Raw genomic sequence first — 24,526 nt, 5'->3', positions numbered from 1 at the left:
GCAAACATCATGAAAGACGTTCCAACTTTGTGCATTGAATGGCTTCCATGTGATGATATGACACTGATATGATATGATACTACCTTTTCAAAGACCCTCGCATCATCCCCTGCTGACCACCTGGAATGTCGCCCTTGGTAGTTTTCTACAGAATGGTCCCAGATATGTCGGTTGAAAGGCCTTGGTCTTTGGGTTTGTCAGCATACAAGTCCAGACCTGTAGTGTTAACACTCGACACGTTTTCTAATGACACGTTAGAGACCGAGTCCACACCGTGGCTTGTCAGAATGTTTCTGCAACGAAAATGTGGATTTCAGAGTTCCTCCTAAACCAGTCAGTTGTTGTATCGTCAAGTCAGTGCATACTGAAGAAGCTGCATTTTTATGTGCGGAATTTGCCTGTAATTACATGATTCGTTGAATGTAAAGTCTAACACCTTTAAAGTGTGGGATAAAAACCACCTGTTCAGGTATGACCATTTATGGTTCACCAACCGGACAACCGTGTTGAAATTCAGTCAACGCTTGATTTGTGATACGTGCATGTTTTATTCTCCAGAACATGGCAAAGATCCTCTTTTTGAAACAGTCATATGCATTTACATTTCAATAATACATTTCTCCCAATGAACAGTCACCCTCAATTCTCTTGCCCGTGTTCCCCCATTAGCGTCACTGTGGAACGGAAGCACATTCCAACTAGTTGATTCTCGATCTCCCCTCCCCCAAACGCCACCGCCATATCAGCAAGTCATGGCTTCACTCAACTAGAACATCCTTGAGGAGTGGGCAGATGCACACATGGTTAAAGTTCCCTCCTTTTAGTTCTCCGCCATCAATCCCAAGAGGGAATTTTCATTTAAAGCCTCACCGAAGGTCGGGGGCCTAAAAGGCCTCAATGGTGTCTGTGTCTTAGAGTGAAAGGGTTTAAGTCGGGTTTAACCAATGCCATTTAATTGAGTAATAAGGCTAATATAGCATAACCGCTCTGGCAATTTCTTTAGGCTAATTCTTTTAGTACAATAAAGCTCATCCAAAGCTGATCATGTGTCATTGTTTTGGATTTGGAAGTCATTTTCTTGATTGAGAATCTGACAACTTTCCAGCCCTAGCATACTCTGACTTCGAGTTTTGCTAATGTGGGAAAACCTTAACACGAGACAACCGACTTTTTATGTACAATGATCTTAAGCTTTTTAAAGTTTTTTTTATACTTCTAGGACAGGGGTGGGCAATATTTTTCACTGGATGGCCACATTTAAAATGCCAAAGAGTTTCACAGGCCAGATTACTTTTTTAACCAACATGCTTAAAAACACAGCATTGCTGACTCAACTTGCATATTATATTTATGCATATTTATTTTCCATGCAATGCCATTTTCATAATCAAAGTTAACAATTTACTTTAACAATGTGTTTTGGATTATTCTCTGTTAACTGTTATTATGGCAGACAGAGGCCTCAGAAATCCCTTTTCAAGATTATTACTCAATATTATGAAATCTCTTTTGAAGATGTTCACTCAGTGCAAATGTTGGTATAATTGCCGTTGTTGATCATCATACAAGTTTTTATACTACATGCTTCTACAGTTATTCGGGCAGCCCAGACTCATGAAATCAACTTTAAGGTTACTCACAATGTGGACTGGAGAGCCTTGTGTGGGCGTTCACAAGTGAGGTGTCAGGAGTCATTTCTGTTGAAGCAATGTGCAGTGCTGCAACAAGATGCTCATCGGTGAGGCTGGATGTGCGCTTGAACTTGTTGAATTTCAGCATTGGATGACAGTTTTTAGCATTGGGCTGCATGCCTGCTCTGGAAGTGTTCTCCAATTAAAAACTGCGACGTTAGCTTCACATATTATACAAGTTGCTATACCTGCAGCATCTACAAATAAATATTTTTGTCCATTCTTTTTTAAATGCCCTTCATTAATTATCAACTTCTCTTGGACAATTTCAGATATCGCTAGCCATCACGTATTGGTAAGAACTAATGATAATTAACACGCGTGGATTGTTGTGCTGGTCCATAGTTACGTATCATAGCAACACAGAAAGCTTGTTTTAACGTAAGTATTTTTAACCGACGGTATGATACTACTGTACTTATTACTCAGTGTGCCACAGGACTTTTAATTTGAAATTAAATAAATACGCAGCTGTAAATAAAGTCAAAAATACTCGACGTAATCTGCAGAGCTCGTCAAGTATTTTTATTTTGTATTATTATTAATGTTTTGGATGTATAGCGGGATAGAATGACTCAACAGGCCGTATCCGGCCCGGGGCCTTATCTTGCCCATGTCTGTTCTAGAACAACACAATACTTCACCACAGCATTGCCATTTTTTTCTGCTCTCAAATACACATCATTTTGCTTATCAATACAATAATCAATTGTTCTTTGTAGAAAGATGAAATCCTGCTTGGTTTTATACTCTAGAGCCACGTTTCCTAAACCTCAACAAATTCAGTTAGACGACAAATCATCAAGCTTACTATTCAGGTACTCATGTTCAGGGTTAAAATAAAAATGGGAAATGTCTGAGAGGGACCCAAGGAGAGGTTTGGGAGCCACTGTTTTAGACAGCTGTGAGCCTGAAAACTGAATCATTGCCGTTCATCATTTTTTATGATGCTACTCTCATTGTTGATAAGTAGAAATACAACTGATGTCATTGCACATTGACCCTAACAGATATGGGAGTCTCTCTCTCTCTCTCTCTCTCTCTCTTTCTCTCTGTCACTCTCGCTGTCCCTCCAATCAATTCATCTAAAGGGAGAGAGGACCGTAGAGATTAGTACAATAATGTTGAGAAGAGTATAGGTGAGTACAGTAGAGGTACAGGACAGTAGAGTACACTGCGAAGCGAAGACGTGTATGATTGGTTCAGATCCGTTCTGCGTTTGCCGCTGCTACTGGCTATAAAATGTTTATCGAGAAACATTACACAACATCAATGAAACAATGGATTCCAGATGCATAGAATATCCCTGCGGTGGTGTGTCATGCTTTTGCCTAGCTTCTGTACAGGTGGCATTGGTTGGTCCAGTGAGGCAGTACCCTGCCTCCGGTGCCCTGCTGCCAGACACAACTCGTGGTCCTTTGAGCAAAACCACACCATTTTACCCCGCGGTCTGTCTGTAAAACCTGAAAATGAAAAATGGATCTGTACAACCATGCACTTAGGGCTTCTCACATGAAAGAAGGCTGCCATAACAGCTACAGCATACTGCCAAACATCTTTTGAATGGGAATGTACAAAGAAAACCCTGTCATCCAACAACTTTTAAAAAACCTGCCAAAGACTCAGGACTCAACCATCCTTTCAAAGGCACTTTTCTGACTATGTTCAGGTTAGCCTTTTCCTTGCATGTGAACTAGACCTGTAGTCTAATGACCACCTGTATTCAGTGTTGATGTGTCCATTGTCTCCACAGAGTGGGTTGCTCCCGGATGGGGTTGACGAGGGGCCCTTTGGTGTTTGCCTCTCGTCTTGCCACTCCATCGCTGCACCAACAGATGCTGTTTGTCTTGTTTGAGAGGATGCGGGGGCGGTTTTCGGAATGATATGTCAATGGCAGTGTCTGTTCCCAGTGGGATTCCCCGCTGCTCGAGTGCTCTTAGGATTGCTTGTTCACAGAATGCAGCATTGGGATACTTTGGTTGTCATGTCTGTTCGTTGTAATGACTGTTGGAAAAAGTAAGCAAATCCTATGGAAATCGGCAGACAAATGGTCGGCGGGCCAATTGGTTGAGCTCGAAGTTCTTCATGCCCATAGCGTGTTATGTAAATGTCTCATTGTAGTTCCCTCATGCTTTAATTTTCTACTTTCTCAGGGTCAGTCTGAAATGTTTGTTCCTGTTCCGATTTATAAGCAGTCAATTACCCCAAAAAGAAAAATAATATGTTTTGTTAGATGTTGCAGACTTGCCTCTAAATATTCTAGATTCAGTGATCCATGGCCTGTTCCGGTTAAAATCGGTGCAAGTCATGTTTGGTGCAAAGCAAGTACTCCAGAACATGAAGGGCATGCTTTACAATTCACTTCAATCTCACTGCATATGTATAAATGTGCAACTGAACCAGATCACACCCTGCACTTAAAGATATAGGCCATTCAGATTAACCTTGACCCACAAAAGTTTGCTCGGTTAACAGAGTTACGATTCAGCAAGTTCATTGTCATGGTGAGGGCAACAACATACAGACCTCATCAGAAGGACATTTTTGGAATTCATTATTTCTTGCAGGTTTTTCCCCTTTCACTTCTGTGGTTGAGAAATCCATGTTATAAGTAAGCTATATAGCTTCACCTGTATTTGCACATGGCACATTATTTCCTGTCTAGATTTTGGGAGAGGTCTTAGATCTGTTTATAGAGCGAATTCTTTCCAAAAGCAGTAGCTCTTGTTGCTCTGTTGAAAGATTGTCATTTCTTTGCACAAAATGAATGATCTCTATCCAAAACATTTCTTCTGCCTCGTAGCCGATATAGTCTAATCTTTATCCCTTGTAACTTCTGGCCTGCTCAGACATGCCAACTATGTTTTGAAAAAGCCCTCTAGTTTTTAGAAAGGACACTGGAGACCTTCGGAAATCATCTATTGTTTTGGCTTAAAGGGCTATGTTTTTTTCAGTACACAACACACTGTCACGGTGGCAGAACAACCGGTTTTTGCCCCTCTCCGGTTGACCCAATGTGTTTCTTGCTGCGTTGTGAAGAGATATCTGTATCTTTTATTACCTGCCTGTTAGTTTGGTTAAGTTGTATTGTGTTCACCATGAAACTGAGCTCCTCCTTTGGGTAAACTTTAATCGTTGTCCCTTTTCTTCTCCCCGTCAGGCAAGTCTTTTGACATCACTTACGTGCGACTGAAGTTCCACACAAGCCGACCAGAGAGCTTTGCCATCTACAAGCGGACACGTGAGGACGGCCCGTGGACACCCTACCAGTACTACAGTGGTTCCTGTGAGAAGACCTACCAGAAGACCAACCGGGGCTTCATCCGCACCGGCGAGGATGAGCAGCAGGCCTTGTGCACGGACGAGTTCAGCGACATCTCACCCTTGACCGGAGGAAACGTGGCCTTTTCCACCCTGGAGGGTCGGCCCAGTGCTTACAACTTTGACAACAGCCCAGTTCTGCAGGTAAATTCAACACCGGTTTATTAGTTTGTAGCGTTTTAGAGATATTGATATAGGAACAACACTGCAAGTTTATAGTTTGAATCTTCCTGTCCCTCCTGATGTGTAGTATTTTCAGACTGGTGTGTCCCTGTTTTTTTGTTTTTTTTAAATGTTTTATTATTGGCTCTCTGAGGTAAAGAGTAATAGTACATGTTTTATCAGTTGAGTTGAGGCAATCGATGTGGATGAGTAGCAGGACAGTGTAGCGATAAGTTGGCCCGTATACGTGAGATATTTTGGCAGGGACATGGGCCATTGGCAGGCGGGCCCAGTGGAAGGGAGTAGCATTAGTCCAGGTGGGAAAGCGTGAGAGCTTGACCAGTGCCAAGTGTTGCAACATGTTGCTAGGCGACTCCCCCAGATTTCCCACTACTCTACTGATTGAACTTGGCTCTACAGAGGCACAGCTGGAGATGTTTGTTGCTTTTCACTCACAAATTTTAACATTGCTTTCAGCTCTTTAGAATTTGTGAGTGTGTGTATGGGTTTGGTTTTAAAATACATGCTCTAGTAAGATACTTACTATGTTTGTGTAAGAAAGTTATTTTAACTCCTCATTTACTTTTTGTTGATGTAATACTACCTTCTTGGTTATATAGTGTCAGCAGATGCAGGATATTTCAAATATATTTTAACCTGTTTATTATTCTTGTTTATAACAAGTGTTCTGCTGATGATTTAGTACAGATATCTCAGATGTTAATGGCTGCTCTTGTTATTTTCCTCCTGGGTGTAATACTGAAGCTTTCATAGCTAATGCTCTACTTCTAGCAAATGAACTAATTTTGCTCTGGTGCCATATACTTCCATATTTGACTTTCTCATGTGGCGTATGGCTATTTATACCAAAGCCCCAGAACTCTGTTTGGAATGGATAGCTTTCTAAGGCGTCAAAGGGCTATGTTGCTTGGATGCTTGTATTTGTTAAATGGAGTCTGTTGGTAATATTTGAATGGTTGTTGGGTGATTTATCATGACATAGTCAACAGACTCAAAATAATATTTCACATATTATTTTCAGCAAACTTACATATTATAGCCCAAAGGTTTAAGATCATCAACGGTGAAGAAAAGAAAAACCTACAATCATATTTTCATCCAGTTTTGGATGAAAGTCTGGATTCCGCTAGAAATTCTTTCTTGAAATACGTTTTTAATTAGCTTGGGGGTCGTAGTTAGGCTTCTACTAATCCAGCAGACTGTTTATTGGCAGAGATCTTTGCCTGTCAAAGGGTGGTGAGGTTTTAAAATGTCAGCCAGTAGTTCTGAAAGTACTATGTGCCACAGCAGTCACTTATTTTTTCATCTTCCACGTCTTGGTAAAAGTGCGTAAAGAGAGAAACCCCCTTGAACTTATCCTGCAGATGCCCTTTTGGCTGTGTTTACTATGTTATAAAGCTATTATTTATTTGCACAGTATACATGATCCTAATTCTAGCTCCAAGATGGTGGCCGTTTAAAGTAAAGGTAGATTACAAATGTATCCATGTTGTGTGTAATTATTTGAAATTGATATCTAATGCACAACCTATCAATAACTTAACATATGCATTTGGTGTCTTTAAGATCCCGGAGTGATCTTGTCAGCATTTACAGCCCTTTCAGAAAAAAAATTTGAACAGACTGTTAAAATGTTGAATGTAAACTGCATTGATTTATGATTTTTTTTAAAGCTTTTTGTGTGGAACAGAAAACCTCTTACAGATGTTACACTATGGTTTCCAACTGTATTTAGTAATACTGTTTAAGCACTCTCCTGTTGCTTACTACATATTTTGTTCTGTTCTGCATTAGTTCTAAACAAGCATTTAAAATGTCTCCATATCTTTTTCAGTGAGTGTGTCTAAGGTTTTGTTTATTTTGGGAGTTCTTTTATACACCCTTAGGACCAGGTATCAGGCTTAATCTTCCATTACAAAATGAACCTTTCAACCCGATATTAAAATTCCTTCAACTTCAAGCAAATGTCAAGCAATCCGTGCACTTTTCTTTGAAATCTCCATTCCTCAGTCCCTTTTATTTTTTTTTACCAGTCAAACAAGATGTAAATAAATGACTAACTCCACATATCTAGAAGGCAATGCCTGGCAGACGTGTTTCAGATGTTAGTCTGACCTGGCTACGCTGTGTCTGTTTGTGTCTGTTCTGGCAGGAGTGGGTGACGGCCACAGATATCAAGGTGACCCTGAACAGGCTCAACACGTTCGGAGACGAGGTCTTCAACGATCCCAAGGTCCTGAAGTCCTACTACTACGCTATCTCAGACTTTGCTGTGGGAGGAAGGTGAGAACAGTTTCCTCTGCGACACACTATTTCTGTCCTGCCACAGCCACATCCACTGCCCTGCTTTTCCCGTTGTGCACAGAGGTTTTTTATTTCACTATTGTGGAATTTGTTACTTATTACACAAGGAAGAAAAGGATAGAGACTGCAATATGATTGATTGTGTTAGAGTGAAGGAACAAACAAAAACGCCTAATCTTACCGTTATTATCAAACTCCCCAAGTGTTGACCACAAAGATGGTTTTGTCTGGGTGTTGTCAATTATCTAAAGTAGGATCGTCTGCCGACTACAGATGGAGTTCATATCACGTCTTGCTCCCGTTTTAGAATCTCCCAGGACCAAACTCGACTAATTCTGAACTGATAAGCTGGAGGGAGAAGAGGGGATCAGACACGTATTAAACAAGTGTTTAACTGCCCCCCTTACCACTGCAGTGTCTTTTCACCTTAATCTGTTTGAAATGTGGAGCAGATTTCCATTACACAGCCACATTCCTGGCATTCCTGCCTGGGAGTGCTGGATTACAGTACACGGCGAACAGAATGGGGCGGGCCCCGATATCACGGCAGAGATGAGTCCAAGGACCAAATCGGCAAACCTCTAGTTCAGTAGGCCTCCAGCCCACCTGTCAGGACACCAGGTTCACTGTTCGCAAGCCAGCTACAACACATCCACCAGCTAAATACGTGGAAAACTGGACTGACAATTACTTCAAAATGGAAAATAGTGTGACGGACGTTGGCTTTGGTGTTCTGGATGAACAAACCACCTATTCTTCTTAATAAGCTCCTAATACTATAGTGTCTCGCTTCCTGACATCACTTTTTCCATGCTTTGTTTCCAAGGAACACCTGAAACAATACCCATAGTTGGCTGCCATGCAAGTCTTCTCTTGTTCCAAGGGGATGTTTTGGGGTGTCTCAGCTGGAGAATATTTAGCCTGTCTGCATTGGGAAAACGTCATGGTGATATCAGGGCAAATATAACTCTGAGTGCCAAAGTACTTCTGTAATAGTAGTTACGCTCTAGGACAGAGGTGACTTATGTGATAACGCTGACCTTATTGTAGATGGACCGTTAGATTGCAAGTAAGGATGGTTATACTGCTAAACCAAGTTATCACATCCGCTTTTTCCCTTGTTTCGTCTTAATCAATGAGGTGACATGGACGGCACCCGAACTGTTCCTAGACCCAAACTTCTATTCTAAGACTGGAACCGAAATCTGGCTGGTATTTCTAACACATCGGCCCATTTTTTGAGGCCCCTACAAAGACAGGAAATGCCTTGTCTGTCAGGCTCTCGATATTACCCTGGTTATTATCATTTTGCGCCAAAGTAGTTTCAGTTGGCTAAAAATCTACCAGCCCCTCTGGCATTTGCCAGAAACTCCAGATGCTCACTCCACCTCACAGGTCCTAATCCCAGATCAGCCTTGTGTAATGACCCAGATGTTTAGACGATTGGTGCGTTGTTGCTCTCCTGATGATTAACAGGCTTGTTCACCACTTCCAGGTGCAAGTGTAACGGCCATGCCAGTGAGTGTGTGAAAAACCCTGGCTTCAGCAAGCCGGTCTGCAACTGCAAGCACAACACGGAGGGGGACGACTGCAACCTGTGCAAACCCTTCTACAACGACCGTCCCTGGAGAAGAGCCACGGCCGAGAACCCTAACGAGTGTCTGCGTAAGTCTCCCCCTCCCACCGCCCCTCCCGCCCCACCCAGGGATCCTTCCTGTTCTTGTGCAGGCCTATCCAGGCAGAAGTCAGTATCATACTGCAAATGCATGACTAATCTGGTGCAATACAGGCCGCGCCATACTTCTCACAGTCACTCCCACACCCGTCTCAATCTGCCCCATAATCGCTCTCCCAAGACTAAACTTTTCCAGTAGACCACTTAGGCAAAAGCGTGCCTGATATGGATAGGTGTGCCAAATGAAATGTCCCAGCCTTAACCGCAGGGAGGATTCAGTGTGCTGTTTAGTTTGAAATCAGATTAGTGGGGAGCTGTACCAACCTCTTGCAAAGAACGTGCCCAGAAGTAAATATTTATAGTGCTCACGTTACTTCTGTTGTTCGGTGTGTTCTTCTGGCCCCCATAACCCCCCCTCCCCCCCACACACACACACACACACACGTATACATTTGTTTGAGATATATTAATGGCATTTTCTCTTCTTCCTGTAACAGCTTGCAACTGTAATGGCAAGAGTTCAGAGTGCTACTTCGATCCCGAGCTGTACCGTGCCACTGGCCACGGAGGACACTGCCGCTTCTGTGCCGACAACACCGGCGGGCCCAACTGCGAGCGGTGCCTGGCCAACTACTACCGGGATGGATCTGGCAACCGCTGCCTGCCTTGCAACTGCAACCCAGTGGGTGAGTGTCCCGGTCCTCGTCATGAGAAATGGCGACAGTTTTGATCGGTGTAAATAGAGAGATTTGCGCATTCAGATTTGTAGCCTATTTCCTGTTTGGGTTGGAGCACTGCTACTGACCAGGGGGCCGTGGGATGCGCTACACGTGGAATCGGGTGCCATTTTGGGTCAAAGCATTCCGGTTTATGTTGGGGTGAATGGACAGTATGAGGCTTGGCTTGATGGTGAGGTGAGCACCTACAGTACTGTGTAGTTGGCCTGTTGTTTACAGCACCAAGCCAGGCTTTGTTTTAGTAGTGCCGTGGCTTAGTACTTGTTTACGTTAGGAGAGAATAAAACGCTAGGTAGACTTATCTTTACTTGCATAATAATTTCCATTGCATGTGAATTTATTCCCGAGGGGCAGGGGGGGTCTATCGAAAATGTTTGTACCTCAGAAGGAGGCGTCTTGACTTATCCATATCTGCAAGTTTACACATCAAAAGGATCGAACCTCTCAAATCTGGTTCGATATGTCTCGGGGAAAATGTAGTGTTATGTAAACAAGCTCTTAGTCTCAAGAGGTTCTAGCTGTGTTTGTCGCCAATCTGTTAAGTTTTATGCTCGCTCTGCTATATAACCTCAGGCTGTCCTTACTGAACACACATCCTAGCCTTAAACCCACCCGAAAAACCGCAGGCCACCCAGACGTTTAATCGGCCGTTAAGCGTTAATTGGGACAAGGTTCACATGTGGAGCGAGTTATCTGGGCTGTTAACCGTGCGTCTGCCTGTGTGGTGAACTGTGTGTTAAACTGTTTTCTGGCTCTGTCGCCAGGCTCTCTGGCTACTCAGTGCGATAACACGGGACGCTGCAGCTGTAAGCCGGGTGTGACCGGGGACAAGTGTGACCGCTGCCAGCCCGGCTTCCACACCCTGACCGAAGCAGGCTGCAGGTACCATTACAACTGCCCTGATCTGTGTGTTTCACCCTGAACATTTCCGCCCTGTTTTTGGGGAGTCTGTTTATCTATCCTTGCTGGTGGTCCAGTAAACGTCATAAGTGTTTAGTTGTTGTAAATTCCTTCGGTGAAGCTCTTACTCAGAGGCCCAAAATTATTTGGACAGTGACACATTCATTGTTGTTTTGAGCAAAACGCTAAACTTTATTATTTTAATCCAAATAAATGTTGTCTTTCAATCCAAAATTCTGCAAAGAAAACATACACAGTGTTGCTATTCTGTTACCACCACAACAAAATCCCCTCTTTTAGGCCATTTCTCACATCTAAAACTCTTCGATTCAAGCATATGAAACTTTTTATCATTACCTGGTAACTGGTAATATGTCAGTGAATGAACAGAAACGTGCATCAACATATCTAAATGTATTAACAGACCGCTCCAGAGAAAATTAAGAGACCAATGCAAATTGAACACTTCTGTTCCTCACTCAAGACTTTGCTTTTGGGCTTTTTTTTGGAAAGGAAAGACAAAGGTGCAGTGGTCTCTTCATTTTTTCCGGAGCTGTATATGCATCATCCCTTTAAGTCTGATTAATGTGGACAGGCCTCTTACACAGTGGCTGTCAGACCCATGCTGTTGATGTGAATAGCACTTCTTCACCTCCCCCTCTGCTCTCCAGACCCTGTTCCTGTAACCCTTCCGGAAGCACACAGGAGTGTGATGTCCAGACAGGCCGTTGCCAGTGTAAGGACAACGTGGAGGGCTTCAGCTGTGACAGGTCAGCGTCAGACCCATTCACCCCCCCCCCCCCCCCCCACAGAGATTCATTACACACACACAGAGAGCGACACTGACTGACTGACTGACTGACTGACACCAGAAATACACTCTAACAAGGATGTCTTTTTAGTTTGGAATGTCTTTGTCTGGGAATTTGTACGGGTTTAGAATGGAACAGGTTACTAAAGCCTGACACAGTTTACAGCATCGTTGATTGAGGGGAACTGTGTGAAAGATCCTCGGCGTAGCAGCATTTCAGCTCCTTCCCTGTTGTGGCATTCTTGGATTAATCCACAGATGTTTAAAAGCAGCCCCTGACACAGAGGCACACAAGAGAGTGGCCCTCTCTCAATGAAAGAATGCTCTGTATGTTTGCGAAATAGAATTAGACAGGCAGGGTGGCTCCCCTAGCAGCAAAGTAGAAAACAGCCCAAAGATAGCTCACCCCTCCCCACCAAGAAAGTCTGACAGCCAGGCCTTCTAAGGCTTTTCCCGAGCCCAGCCGGTCACTGTTGCCTTGTCTGCTGTGCTGCCTGCCTTCCCGCCTGCTTGGCTCTTCTCTTTGTGCACTCGAGTCACCACCCTTCACCCCTGTGCTCCCCCGCCCCCGACACGGCACCTTTTCCCCTCCGCAGCGCCTGGCTCGGCAGCCACTGGTGGGTGTAACATTCCTCACAGCCGCCCAGCTGGGCCGCGGAGGAAATTAATGTCCCCCCAGTGCGGACGCTTACCAAACGATTCCCAATGCGCCAACATGTCGCTTGTCAGAAGACGTTTGCTAATTGAGGTGCCAGTCGGTTCAGTTTGTCAGGTGCAGCGGGGGTCACTCTCAACACGGGGCTGAAACTCCCTAGGCCCGTTTCTCTGTCTGCCTCTCAACACGGGGCTGAAACTCCCTTGGCCCGTTTCTCTGTCTGCCTCTCAACACGGGGCTGAAACTCCCTAGGCCCGTTTCTCTGTCTGCCTCTCAGGAGGCGGCAGTTACGCGCTACTAAATTGTCGTCCACCTCGGCTGTCACCCGAGTAGAAGCTGTCAGCGCATTCCAACCTCTGTCAATGTATACCCATATCGTATTTGAACTCAAATGGCAATATGTGACTCATTGCAGAAAATAGCTTACAGCTCAAACTAAATGTCAGTAGTTCTTGTGTGCCAAACCTATATTTGCAGATATAGGCTTGCCATGTCTCCACAGGGTTGTATATACTTTTTTCTGGACGATTATGTTAAGGAGGTACATTTTTTATTTCAGGTGTAAGCTGGGCTTCTTCAACATGGATCCCCGGAACTCTCAGGGTTGCACCCCTTGTTTCTGCTTCCAGCACTCCTCTGTGTGTAACAGCGCTGAAGGCTACAGCATCAGCACCATCTCCTCCAGCTTTGACATAGGTGATTCCCATTCCTGCCTTTTCCTTATGGGCCGTCCTGGCTCGGGCAAGGCTTACTTCCAGCATGTAAAGTATGTTTAGGATATACACGTTTCGGCGTTAAGATTTTGAGCATTTGGTGAGGTCCCGGTGATGAGAAATGCTGTAACAAACATGCATTGTCCCTAGATAATGAGGGATGGACAGGCCAACAGCGTGACGGCTCCCGTGTCCAAGTCCAGTGGTCTGATGTTGGAGAGATCTCCCTCATCTCTGAGGACTACAATCCTATGTACTTTGTTGCTCCAGGTACTGAGTGAAAGACACTAACTCCAACACTTTTTTTATTTAGACTTTTTATGTCATTTTTTAAAAGAAACAAAAGAATTATCCTAATGTCTTTTATTTTATTTTTTACTTGTTACTGTAGAGAAGTTCCTAAGGAATCAGCTGCTGAGCTATGGCCAGAATCTCACTTTCAACTTCCGCGTGGAGCGGAGAGACGCGCGCCTCTCGGCCGAGGATGTGGTTCTGGAAGGGGCTGGCCTCAGATTGGCTGTGCCTCTCATTGCTCAGGGAAATACGTATCCTGGGGAGAACATGCATACATTTGTGTTCAGGTGGGTGGATGTGTGTAGAATTATATAGAGTGCCACGGCTTCTTATTTTAACTCGATAAGATAATGAATTGGAATGTAAATTAACTGTTTTTCTGTGGTAATAACGTGAAGTGAAGATTGTGCTATAGAAAGAAAATGCGTAAAGTAGTGCCAATTGTTGAAATTGCCCAGCTAACTTTGTTAATGTTTTCTGTCAGGCTCCACGACAGCACAGAATACCCATGGAGGCCCAGTCTCACTCACTCAGAGTTCCAGAAGCTTCTGCACAATCTGACCTCCATCAAGATCCGTGGCTCATACAGCGAGAGAAGTACGAATGCTTACGTACTTGTACATTAGAAGTTCAGAGCTTTAGTAGTGACTGCACTGTTAGGCCAGCAGTGAGGCAGTAAGGTTGTGTGGGCTGATAAGCTTGGATTTGATGCACTTAAAAAATTAGTTTTGAGGACATGAGTTAACCACTGAGAGGATGTTTCAAAATCTAATTTAGTCATAGCAAAAATGCTCAGGAGAAGGTTGAATTTCCTTTCCTTTAAAGACATAACACAATGAGGTCATCAGTTCCTCTCTGAACAACTATCCAGATTAGTATGGACGAAACACTGTAATAAGTCACTTCACGAATACTGAAATGACCAGTTAGCACATTTTCTTAATGGCATCGTATGTTGAGGATAGTTTCACTAGCAATGTTTGGAAGTGGCTTTAAATATAAACCTCTTCTAAATGGCAAAAATGTAACTGTCATCCCGTCCAGGTGCCGGTTACCTTGATGACGTGACCCTGATCACTGCTAGGAAAGGTCCCGGGACACCAGCTCGCTGGGTGGAGAAGTGTACCTGCCCCCAGGGCTATGTGGGTCAGCACTGCGAGAGGTGCGCCCTGGGATACCGAAGGAGTAGACCAGACCTGGGGCCCTTCAGCTCCTGCGACGCCTGCAATTGTAACGGACACAGCGACACATGCAACCCCGATACAGGTCAGTGAGGGGACAAACCCTGGCCCAGTCCCAACCCACATCCCTGTTCAGAGCACCTCTTTAGATCAGGTTCTGTGAGGAAATGTCTGGTGCCGTGATTGTCCCAGTCATAAAGAGCACCCATGGGTCTGCCACTCTTTTCAAATGGGCCCCTGTTTGGAACAGCGGCTCATCCTTAAATGTCTCTTTTAATACTATACTGGAACGCGGTGTACACCAACCTCAGCCCATAATAACACTCAGCTATAAAGAGATTTGTCTGCGTGCCCAGTGGTTTAAAACATGACTGATAGCCAGACAGACTCTCACGAAAATTTAAAAGGTGCCTTGGTTGTGAAACGGCGGAACCCTTCAATCTTGCGCCTTGGCCTAGACTCCCCCTGGTGGCGATGTGGGGACATGACGCGTGTGCGATGTGTCTGTTTCTGAAGGTATATGTGACTGCCAGCACAACACCGCCGGGCTCAGTTGTGAAAGGTGCAAAGACGGTTACTACGGCGACTCCACGGTCGGGAGTCCCAGGGACTGCCAGCCGTGCCCCTGCCCCGGAGGATCCACGTGTGCCGTCGTGCCCAAGACCAAAGAGGTTGTCTGCACCAACTGTCCTGCCGGAACCACAGGTATTTTTATTAGGTGATCTAGGGTTGAGACCGATTTAAATGCTTTACGGACAAGACTCTGCAAATGTTTAGATTAGGGCCAAAGGTAATTATATCTCTTTAGAACACTTTATTCTGTGTAGAATCTCTTTGAAAGAAGTCTGGCTTTTTAATTAACTGTCGATAAAAGTTTTCCTCTAATGTAGTGGCTTTAGAATATAATCGTTCGGAATTGTGCTGAACGTTGTGCTGTCCTTTTTCACAGTTCAGGAGGTGTCCATGTGGCCGTAATCGCATCATTTAAACTCTGTTTAATCTTTGCCCAGGGAAGAGCTGCGAGCTGTGCGATGACGGTTTCTTCGGAGACCCGCTTGGCCAGGATGGCCCAGTGAGGGCGTGTCGGGCCTGCAAGTGCAACGACAACATCGACCCCAATGCCGTGGGCAACTGTGACCGGGAGACCGGAGAGTGCCTCAAGTGCATCTACAACACGGATGGCTTCTTCTGCGACCGCTGCAAAGAGGGCTTCTATGGAAAACCTCTGGCCTCCGACCCCAAGGACAAGTGCAAACGTAAGGCGTTGATCGGTCCGTGACTTGTGAGTCAATGTGTTTGGGTGTGGCCAGTCGAGTTAGATGTACTTCATTGGCTGGCAACAGACCATTTAGCTGCGATGTGCCGGCCTTTGTCTACTCTGTGTGAGTTCAAGTGTTAGTCTTAATGTTTGGGTACATTTGGAGGGAAAACCACCGATTTAAAAGCAGCTGTTGTCACCGTCATGTAGAGAACGTTTTAAATGAAATGGCTTCGATACATGGATTGTGCGTAATTCAGTTTGACCTTTGCAGCTCACTAGTGGGTAGAATTACAACAACTGCTAACAAGTTGACAGAATCACTTGCCCTTGCTGCCAACCGAAAAAGGAATGTAAACAGTGGCACTGGGAGAATGCATTTTTCTCTTGGTCAAAAGCTGTGTATTGTACGGTGATGACTGATGTGTTTATCGGTGGTAACGGAGGGCCTCCGGTAAGATTCACTGGGCCGATCGGCGCGCAGACGGTTGACGTTTCCAGCGGTAGTGACGGTAATCTCCTCCATCCCCAGCGTGTTCCTGCTCTCCATACGGCACGGTCGGCCGGCAGACTAGCTGTCTTCAGGTGACGGGCCAGTGTACCTGCCTCCCCCATGTCACCAACAGGGACTGCAGCGCGTGCGAACCCGGTTACTTCAACCTGCGCAGCGGGACCGGCTGTGAACGGTGAGTCGTTTCTCAGGAGGCGTTGGCCCCCCTTTCCCCTGAGACACACGCTGTATATTCCGGGGGAGGTTTTTACGAGCCGTCGTTAGTCTACGTCGGCTTGTTTTTCCACCTTTTGAACAACTGCGTTCTCTGCGTTTGTGTGGATGCCATCTAACTGCTGAGTCTGAATATTCCTTGGTTCTCTGTCCTGCCAGATGCAACTGCAATCCTATCGGGTCCACCGACGGTCAGTGTGACATCGGATCTGGTCAGTGCGAATGTCAACCCGGCATCACGGGCAAACACTGCGACCGCTGCGAGGTCAACTTCTTCGGGTTCGGGTCATCTGGCTGCAAACGTAAGCGCCTTTTGCTCCCTATCCTCTCTTAACCATTTGGATTCAGCTCTTGGCGTTTCATGACGAGGCACGCACCTGTGAGCGCTCCCTGGCAGTTTCTCATCCCTCTTCTGTCTCGCGGTACTACAGCGTGCGACTGCGACCCGGAGGGCTCTTCCACGGCCCAGTGCAAGGGGGACGGCCGCTGCGAGTGCCGCCCAGGCTTTGTGGGAGCCCGTTGCGACATGTGCGAGGAGAACTACTTCTACAACCGCTCCACCCCCGGCTGCCAGCAGTGCCCGTCCTGCTACTCCCTGATCCGAGACAAGGTTAACACCCCAGTTCTTTCTGGGCCATGATTGGAATGTGGGGAATATGTAGCGTGTTTGAATAGGTGCCTCAACGACCTCTCGTTTTCCCGAAACTTTTTCAAATGCGTTTGGAGATGTTTCCTGCAAGCGGGTCCTGACAAACGGCACAACCTTACCTGGTTTCTTTTTTTGCTATGGTTCAGGTGAACCAGCAGAGGCAGAAGCTGCACGACCTGCAGACGTTGATTGACAATCTGGGCTCCCCTTCGGATACTGTGAGTGACAAGGCGTTTGAGGACCGTCTCAAGGAGGCAGAGAAAGCCATCATGGATCTGCTGAAGGAGGCGCAGACCAGTAAAGGTAAATGCTGTTTTAATCAGTAACTGTTGACTTTTGGCGTTTAATTGCATTTCAGTGATATAAAATGTATGGAATGGCCTTTTTATTTGGGGACATTACGAGTCAGTCAGACGATCAAACAAACGTTGTCCCAAGAGGGAAACGAGATTGGTGTCATTGGCTTGAAGCAATGCTGTAATCTTCCGCTTAGATCAAATGACTCATGAATGGGAGTTCTTGTTCAGAGTCTGCCTCAGGGCATGACAAACCGGCGGCGGTGGTGCTTTTAGTTTATAAATGGCATAGATTAATGACTCCTCGTTGACAGACACTGCTACAGTATCCATAGTAGGAGAATGCCGACTGCTCACCTGTCACTCCTTCAGTACTTGTATATGCCATTTTCTTTAAGGATATCGCTTTCCTACAGAAGCTGTTGAGCTCACAAAGAAATTGCACTTCCGTAGCCAAAAATGGTTCTGGGTTAAATTACACTGTATGGCGGATCATTGAAACTGTTATTTTAGAATCCAAGCCCAATATACCTCGGGTTGTAGTGGATGGATGAGAATGAGTGAGGTTGTTCATTTATTTAGGTGTAAATGTGACTTGGGAATGGTGCTTTCATGTTTTTATTATTAATGTTATAATACATTCTTTTCAGATGTTGACAAAGGCCTTCTGGAACGCCTGGGGGTCCTGAACAGCACTCTGACCACTCAGTGGAACCGTCTCCAGAACATCAAGAACACTGTGGACAACACCGGAAACCTGGCCGACGAGGCCCGCAACCGGGTCCAAGATGCTAAGGACCTGATCGAACGCTCCCGCGAGGAACTGGACAAGGCGAAGGATGCTATCAGCAAAGTGGTGGGTTATCTTGGGATTCTTTCTGAGAAACTAATCTTATTTCAGTAACTAAAGAGTCCTCATAAATGCCAACCAGTACAGTACACCGTTTTCTTTTTGATCGTAAAGCCACATTCAAAAATAGACTAACCATTTAGGGAATAAGACATACTTTGAGAGACAGCCTAATACGTGTGCAGCACTAAATCTCCCAGACCAGAATGAAAAAGTCTCTCTTTATTGTGTCAATTTTTGGCCAAACATAATTTGTTCCCAAACATAGCACATTGATTAATGCCTTCGTCCTGCCTGACTAAAACAACATATTTTTCTACCCCCCAGGACATCCAAACGCCGTCAAACACTGGAGGGCCTAACAATATGACCCTTCTAGCAGAGGAGGCTCGCATCTTGGCTGAAAAGTAAGCGCTGTAGCTTCGATGATGAATTAATGTGGTTCTTTAAAATGTAATGCCATGCAGTCGTTCTCTTATTACTGGATAGGGCCCATATAAACAGCTTTATTGCCGGACCGTGTAAGCGGAGCCGGCCAAGATGAGGGAATGTCTCTTTCTTTCTGACTGACTGACTGACTGGGTGGGTGGACCTTTTTTCAACAGCGTAGTGGTTAGAGAAGCGGACTTGTGAACTATAGGTCCCTATTTTTTATCTCCTCGCAGGCGAAGCGAAGTACGCATTATGAATTGTTCCGTATAGATGAAAACTTCGCTGGCAGTTTACGGTTATATTACGACTGTTTCTGGTGGATTTTCGAAGTACGCATCCGTGCATGCGTTTTGGGTCAGGATAGACAACCTATTTGCTGCTTACAACATACAGGAGTTCCATTAACTTTAACTGAAACTGTATACGGTTATATTGCGACTGTTTCTGGCATGGAAATGTTCATCTTCAGTCCTGCTAGCAATTGCTCAATTCTTATGATTATTCCTAGGAAGTTAGTAGATACTAGTAAGCCTATGACTGGCTAATAAACTGTTAAAAAGGCCAGTGTCAAACGCAATACATAGCTGCTATTTGTGGCGGAGGTAAACTTAGCAAAGAAACGTTAGTCAGTTTAACTGTATCAATGTCATTCACAAATGGCCAATTTACTGTTAAAATGGCCAGTGGCAAAAGAGGATTTGTTCAAGATCAACACGAGGCTTTACTGACAGCCACCATTTATAGCTCCATGGTATAGTGGTTAAGGACACTGTCTTTCACGTGAACGACCCTGGATCGAATCTCAAGAAGGCAACACTTTTTATTGCGGGCTGGCTGAACTAGGCTTGCCTGGTTTCTTGTTTGAATATAATAATCATATATTTATGTTTAGTTATGGAGGCTAGCTACTGCTGAAGCACTGGAGCTCCTATACAGATTATTTAGGTCGCGGCTTGGAATTCTCGCCCTAATTCAAAGCTGTATTTCTTCTGTTACCTCTACAGACATAAAATGGACGCAGATCAAATCGAGAAGATTGCCAAGGACGCCAACGACACGTCCACCAAAGCTCTAAACCTGCTGCTGAAGACTCTAGATGGCGAGAACAAGACCAACCAGGACATTGACGAGCTCAACAGGAAGTATGTCCCTGTCTGCTGCAAGTCTTTTCTGTCATTGTTCTCACAGTTTTTGCTGTAAATTGAAGTAAAATCATGTCCCAATCACACCAGCATTAATATAATGTAAAACAAGCCTTTTAGCAGATTGTTTAAGCCCAGTCAGTAAGTGATCCAGCACATAGCTCTAGTGGCTGGGGTGTTGTACTCGAAAAGTCACTGGTTTGAATTCCTGAGCCTGTTTTTTTGCCCTTCAGGCAAGGCACTTTTATGAAAGCTACCTTGGAAATAAGCGTCTGCTAAATTACAAAATGTTTACATTTCATTTGGGTTTTTCTGTTCGTGATCCATAAGTAAAACCTATATGACAAAATCTGTGTCTCATAAACGTGTTGATGTCCTAAACTTGTCTCATAAACTAGTACCAGTTCAAATTCCGTCAGCTGTTGACTAATTGGTTCGGTCCTGTTTTCCCTCTTAGGTACAATGAAGCCAAGGACCTGGCGAGGAACCTGGAGAAGCAGGCCAACAAGGTGCATGCGGAAGCCGAGGAAGCTGCCGACAATGCCCTGAAGATCTACGCCAACCTGACCAGCTTGCCACCCTTCAACACTAAATCACTGGAGGTCAGTCATTTTCACTGACTGCAGCCCTGTTTTCGATGCCTTATCAGGGCTACATTGTCTTCATTGGTTTCAAGAACAAACTCCTTTGTTTCTTGTGTTGCTTGTGGTCCCAGTACCAAATAAATGACAGTTTACTCTTTAAATTCATTCAAAGGGTTTGTGTGCCGCAAGACACATACATTAATGGTGAATGGTTAGTAAAACGACCTCGGTGTCCTTTCCAAGCCTTGAAATTGCCTTTTGAAATTGTAGGATGAAGCGAACAAGATCAAGAAGGAGGCGTCGGACCTGGACAAGCTGATTGACAAGACTGAGAAGGATTACAATGACCTGAGGGACGACCTGAGGGGGAAGGAAGCCGAGGTCCGCAAGCTGCTTGAGAAGGGCAAGACGGAGCAGCAGGTAGGACAGAATACTTCTTTTTAGGCTTTCAGCATTTCTTGAACTTTCCACAAAAATAACCAGATCCTTAAATCCCAAGTAGAGAATTAATTGACTCCCTTCTTCATTCCATACTAATTCCAGGAATCTTTTAACCTGAATCTCTGAAAAAAACTTTCACAACCGTAGCTTCACTTTTGCTTTCTGTGGCCTTTGCTCTGAATAGATTTGTGTTGCATGTAATCTGTGCCTCAAACGGAGAGCTTGTGAAATGGTTATGGTTTCGGCCCCTTGTCTCCTTCTAAGATTAGAGTGCCTTATTAAATGAGGCATGAAATTGAAAATGACCGCATCGCATATGCGACAAACTACCGCAGCCTTAATGGGCGTCCGTACTTCTACAGCCCTTTAGTAAAGCAGTGAGGGGAAGGCCGTATAGGCCTGCATTTTAACTATGTTTTGTTTGTGGGGGAAAAAAGGTTAATCCCAATGGCTGTCTCTCCTCGTCTGTCCCTGCAGACTGCAGATCAGTTGCTGGCTCGTGCTGATGCTGCCAAGGCGCTAGCGGAGGAGGCTGCTGAGAAGGGGAGGACCACCTACCAGGAGGCTCAAGACATTCTTGGAAATCTCAGAGGTATGTAGTAGCCGAGGCCACGGGAAGGTCTCTCAGGCCCATAGTGGATCTTGGGCCTCGTGTTTTCAGAAGGTCGACTGTGAATACCGTATCGAGGCCACTATTATTTAAAAAAGAAAATGTCAGATTGATGTTAAACAAAATCGGCCGTTGTTGAAAATGTGGTAATAGATTCATAGGGTGGCATGTATAGTTAGGGCAGCAGGGCAGCCTAGTGGTCAAGAGCAGTCATTGAAAGGTTGCTGATTCTGATCTCTCGGACGGCAAGATGAAAAATCTTTTGTACTGCCCCAGAGCAAGGCAGTTAACCCACATTGCTCCCATTTCATTGCTAAAAATGAATGTATTCTTAGTAATACTTAGCTGATAAAATAATGTTATTTATTGTCTACCCAATCATATCGCTCCAAAATACAAAACTGATTTATAGAATATTATAATGCATTTTAAGACATTTTAACTGATGTGAACCTTTTGTTTCTGAAGTCACAAAAACAACAGTTTTCAGACTGATGATCCAATTCTCTGTTAATGAATTACACAGCAGTACATTGAAATGTTCTTGATATTTTAAAAAAGTGATACACAATCAATTATTGTATGGTTTTATGTTGGGAGATATGTTCCTTGCCGTGTGAGTTGTCCGGCAAGTTTTTTTTTAGCGCGTTTTACTCAGTGGTGTTGTCTTTTCCCCTGGTCTGTCCAACACAGACTTTGACAAGAGGGTGAATGACAACAAGACGGCAGCTGTGGATGCCATGAGGAGAATCCCAGAGATCAACGCCACCATCAACGCAGCCAATGACAAGACCAAGCAGGCTGAGGGGGCGCTAGGCAATGCGGCGGCAGATGCCAAGGAGGCCAAGAAGAAGGCAGAGGAGGCAGACCGGATTGCCAGCGCTGTGCAAACGGTCCGTTATGGAGTTCTATTATAGCTAGGAACATCACACGCGTCCGTTGATTGTAAATATTGTCTTCGTATGAACTCCACTCACTGGCCACTTCATTGGTTAGTCCTTGTTGTGTACCTAACGCACGACAAGGTGCTGCAACTGTATGAAGCATGCAGACATAATCAAGCGGTGATTGTTGGTGCCAGACACGGTGGTTGTAGCGTCTCAGAAACAGCTGACTCACTGCCGTCACTAAAGTTTACAGAGAATGGTGTGATAAAACACACACAGGCCGGTGAGGGAGAGTTCTACGGTTGTTATTGAAAGCGGTCTCAGAAGAATGGCCGGAATGGTTCAAGCTGACACAAAGGTCAGAAGTAATGGGTAAACTCCCTTTAACAACAGTGATTGCGCACAGTGTTGAACGTTGAAGCGGATGGGATACAGCAGCAGAAGGCCATGCCGGGTTTCCCTCCTGTCAGTTAAGAACAGGAAGATGGGCGGAATCACCCAAGCTGGACCATTTCAATTGGATAGACTCGATCTCAGTTTGTGCTGCGACCTGCAGATAAATCCATGATTATACCTTGCCTTCAGTCAACCGTACAAGCTGGTGCTGTAATAGTTAGGGGAATGTTTTGGTGGCACGCTTTAGGTCCCTCAATAGCAGAATTTGATCCATTGATGCTGACAGTCCCTTTATCGCCACAGTCTACCCGTGTTCTTCCAGCAGGACCGGGGGCGCATGGCACCAAGCATAAAGCACTCAACACCACAAGCTGGTTCTACCAACACGACAATGACTTCAGTTTACTCCAAACGCCTGCACAGTCCCCCTATCTCAATACAATACAGCACCTTTGGAGGTGGAACGGGAGGTTGGCTGCTTGAATGTGGGGCCGATAATCAGCAGGGACTTGGTGAAGCATTTAGGCTGTCATTGATGTAAAAGCGGTTCCGGCCCAAGTGTAAATCTATTGACAATAAGTCCTACTTCAGACTGTCAGTGTGTATTTAGCCTCCCATACCTTGTCAATTGTTCTGGGTTCCTGTATTGTTCTCATTCTTTTCATGCCAGGTACTATTCCAAGCATTGCGCAATTGTTTTGTCTGTGGGCAACTATCAGTTGAACGTTTAATGAATTGTATCACCTGCCATTTTCGATAGCCAGCGCGCCCTAATCCCCTTTCCTTGGACCCCGCAGGGTTCGGAGAAGACGAAGGCGGACGCGGACAAGGCCTTTGACGACGCCATGAAGCTGGACGGGGAGGTGAACGACATGATGAAAGAGCTGGGCGCCGCGGAGGAAGAGCTGGCCAGGAAGAAGGAGTTGGCCGACCAAGACATGATGATGGCCGGCATGGTGCGTGCGTCCGCTCGTCTCCCCAGCGAGCCCTGTTCAGTCCACTCCTTCTGGCCAGAGCCCCGTGTGGGGTTCAGGGCCCTTTTGGTGCTCCTGTGTCTGCGGCTCTGCTGTTTACATCCACTCATATAATCCACTCCGGAAACCCGTACTTCCTAGAGTGTATTCCTAGAATTCCTGAAAAACCTTTTTGGCTTGAAAATCGACCCGAGGGCCGTGAGAATGTTTGTCCTTAGAAGCAGCATAAACAGAGCTCGGGTTGGTTAATGTTTGCAGCCGCTGTCACAATTACTTAGAGGCATTCTAAACAGCAAGGCTGACCCATAAGCCACAGGGAACGGGGAGATACGCTACTGAGGGTTACGGACCGTTCTGAACTGTTTACCTAGTTCCAGATGTGCGCTGTGGTCAGTAGCGCTGATGGCGACTCTGTAAATATCTTCTCTTGGTGTTTCAGGCATCCGACAACGCTAAAGAAGCGGAGGACAACGCTCGCAAAGCTAAAAGCGCCGTCAAGACGGTCCTCAGCACCATCAACGACCTGCTCAAGTCCCTGGGTGAGTGCCATTGGATTTGGCCTGCTGGTTGTTTCTGAGGGGTTTACACAAGCGAGGATATAATGATGTCTTGCCATCTTGTTCTGTCATTGCTTCTGACTTCTGCATTGTGTCACCAAACTGTGTCAGCGTGGTGTTCTGGGATTACATTTCAGACCGACTGATATTCTGATATTTACATTTTAGTTTAGACATTCACCAGACACTCTTGTCCAGAGCAACTTACAATTAGTTCATTCATCTTAAGCTATCTAGGTGGAACAAACATGCAATTCAGTA

The 24,526-nt window shown here is 45.2% G+C and overlaps 1 protein-coding gene across 1 annotated transcript in view; it reads left to right on the top strand.

Moving 5' to 3' along the window:
* Positions 1-24,526, top strand: part of lamc1 (laminin, gamma 1) — a 51,962-nt gene that overhangs the window by 24,437 nt on the left and 2,999 nt on the right. The window contains exons 2-27 of the mRNA XM_010883307.3: positions 4,852-5,156; positions 7,348-7,478; positions 8,995-9,164; positions 9,672-9,860; positions 10,676-10,793; positions 11,483-11,581; positions 12,837-12,973; positions 13,141-13,260; positions 13,382-13,571; positions 13,769-13,881; positions 14,329-14,550; positions 14,982-15,170; positions 15,476-15,721; positions 16,256-16,409; positions 16,607-16,749; positions 16,879-17,057; positions 17,243-17,399; positions 18,043-18,248; positions 18,570-18,649; positions 19,679-19,816; positions 20,274-20,418; positions 20,671-20,820; positions 21,319-21,433; positions 22,145-22,344; positions 23,532-23,690; positions 24,148-24,247. Coding sequence (XP_010881609.2) covers positions 4,852-5,156; positions 7,348-7,478; positions 8,995-9,164; positions 9,672-9,860; positions 10,676-10,793; positions 11,483-11,581; positions 12,837-12,973; positions 13,141-13,260; positions 13,382-13,571; positions 13,769-13,881; positions 14,329-14,550; positions 14,982-15,170; positions 15,476-15,721; positions 16,256-16,409; positions 16,607-16,749; positions 16,879-17,057; positions 17,243-17,399; positions 18,043-18,248; positions 18,570-18,649; positions 19,679-19,816; positions 20,274-20,418; positions 20,671-20,820; positions 21,319-21,433; positions 22,145-22,344; positions 23,532-23,690; positions 24,148-24,247 — 4,155 coding nt within the window. The remainder of the gene's footprint in view (positions 1-4,851; positions 5,157-7,347; positions 7,479-8,994; positions 9,165-9,671; positions 9,861-10,675; positions 10,794-11,482; positions 11,582-12,836; positions 12,974-13,140; positions 13,261-13,381; positions 13,572-13,768; positions 13,882-14,328; positions 14,551-14,981; positions 15,171-15,475; positions 15,722-16,255; positions 16,410-16,606; positions 16,750-16,878; positions 17,058-17,242; positions 17,400-18,042; positions 18,249-18,569; positions 18,650-19,678; positions 19,817-20,273; positions 20,419-20,670; positions 20,821-21,318; positions 21,434-22,144; positions 22,345-23,531; positions 23,691-24,147; positions 24,248-24,526) is intronic.

The sequence above is a fragment of the Esox lucius genome, chromosome 3, assembly GCF_011004845.1.
Source record: "Esox lucius isolate fEsoLuc1 chromosome 3, fEsoLuc1.pri, whole genome shotgun sequence".
Classification (NCBI taxonomy): domain Eukaryota; kingdom Metazoa; phylum Chordata; class Actinopteri; order Esociformes; family Esocidae; genus Esox; species Esox lucius.
Note: the sequence above shows the minus strand (reverse complement) of the source record. Positions and strands in the feature narration are given on the sequence as shown.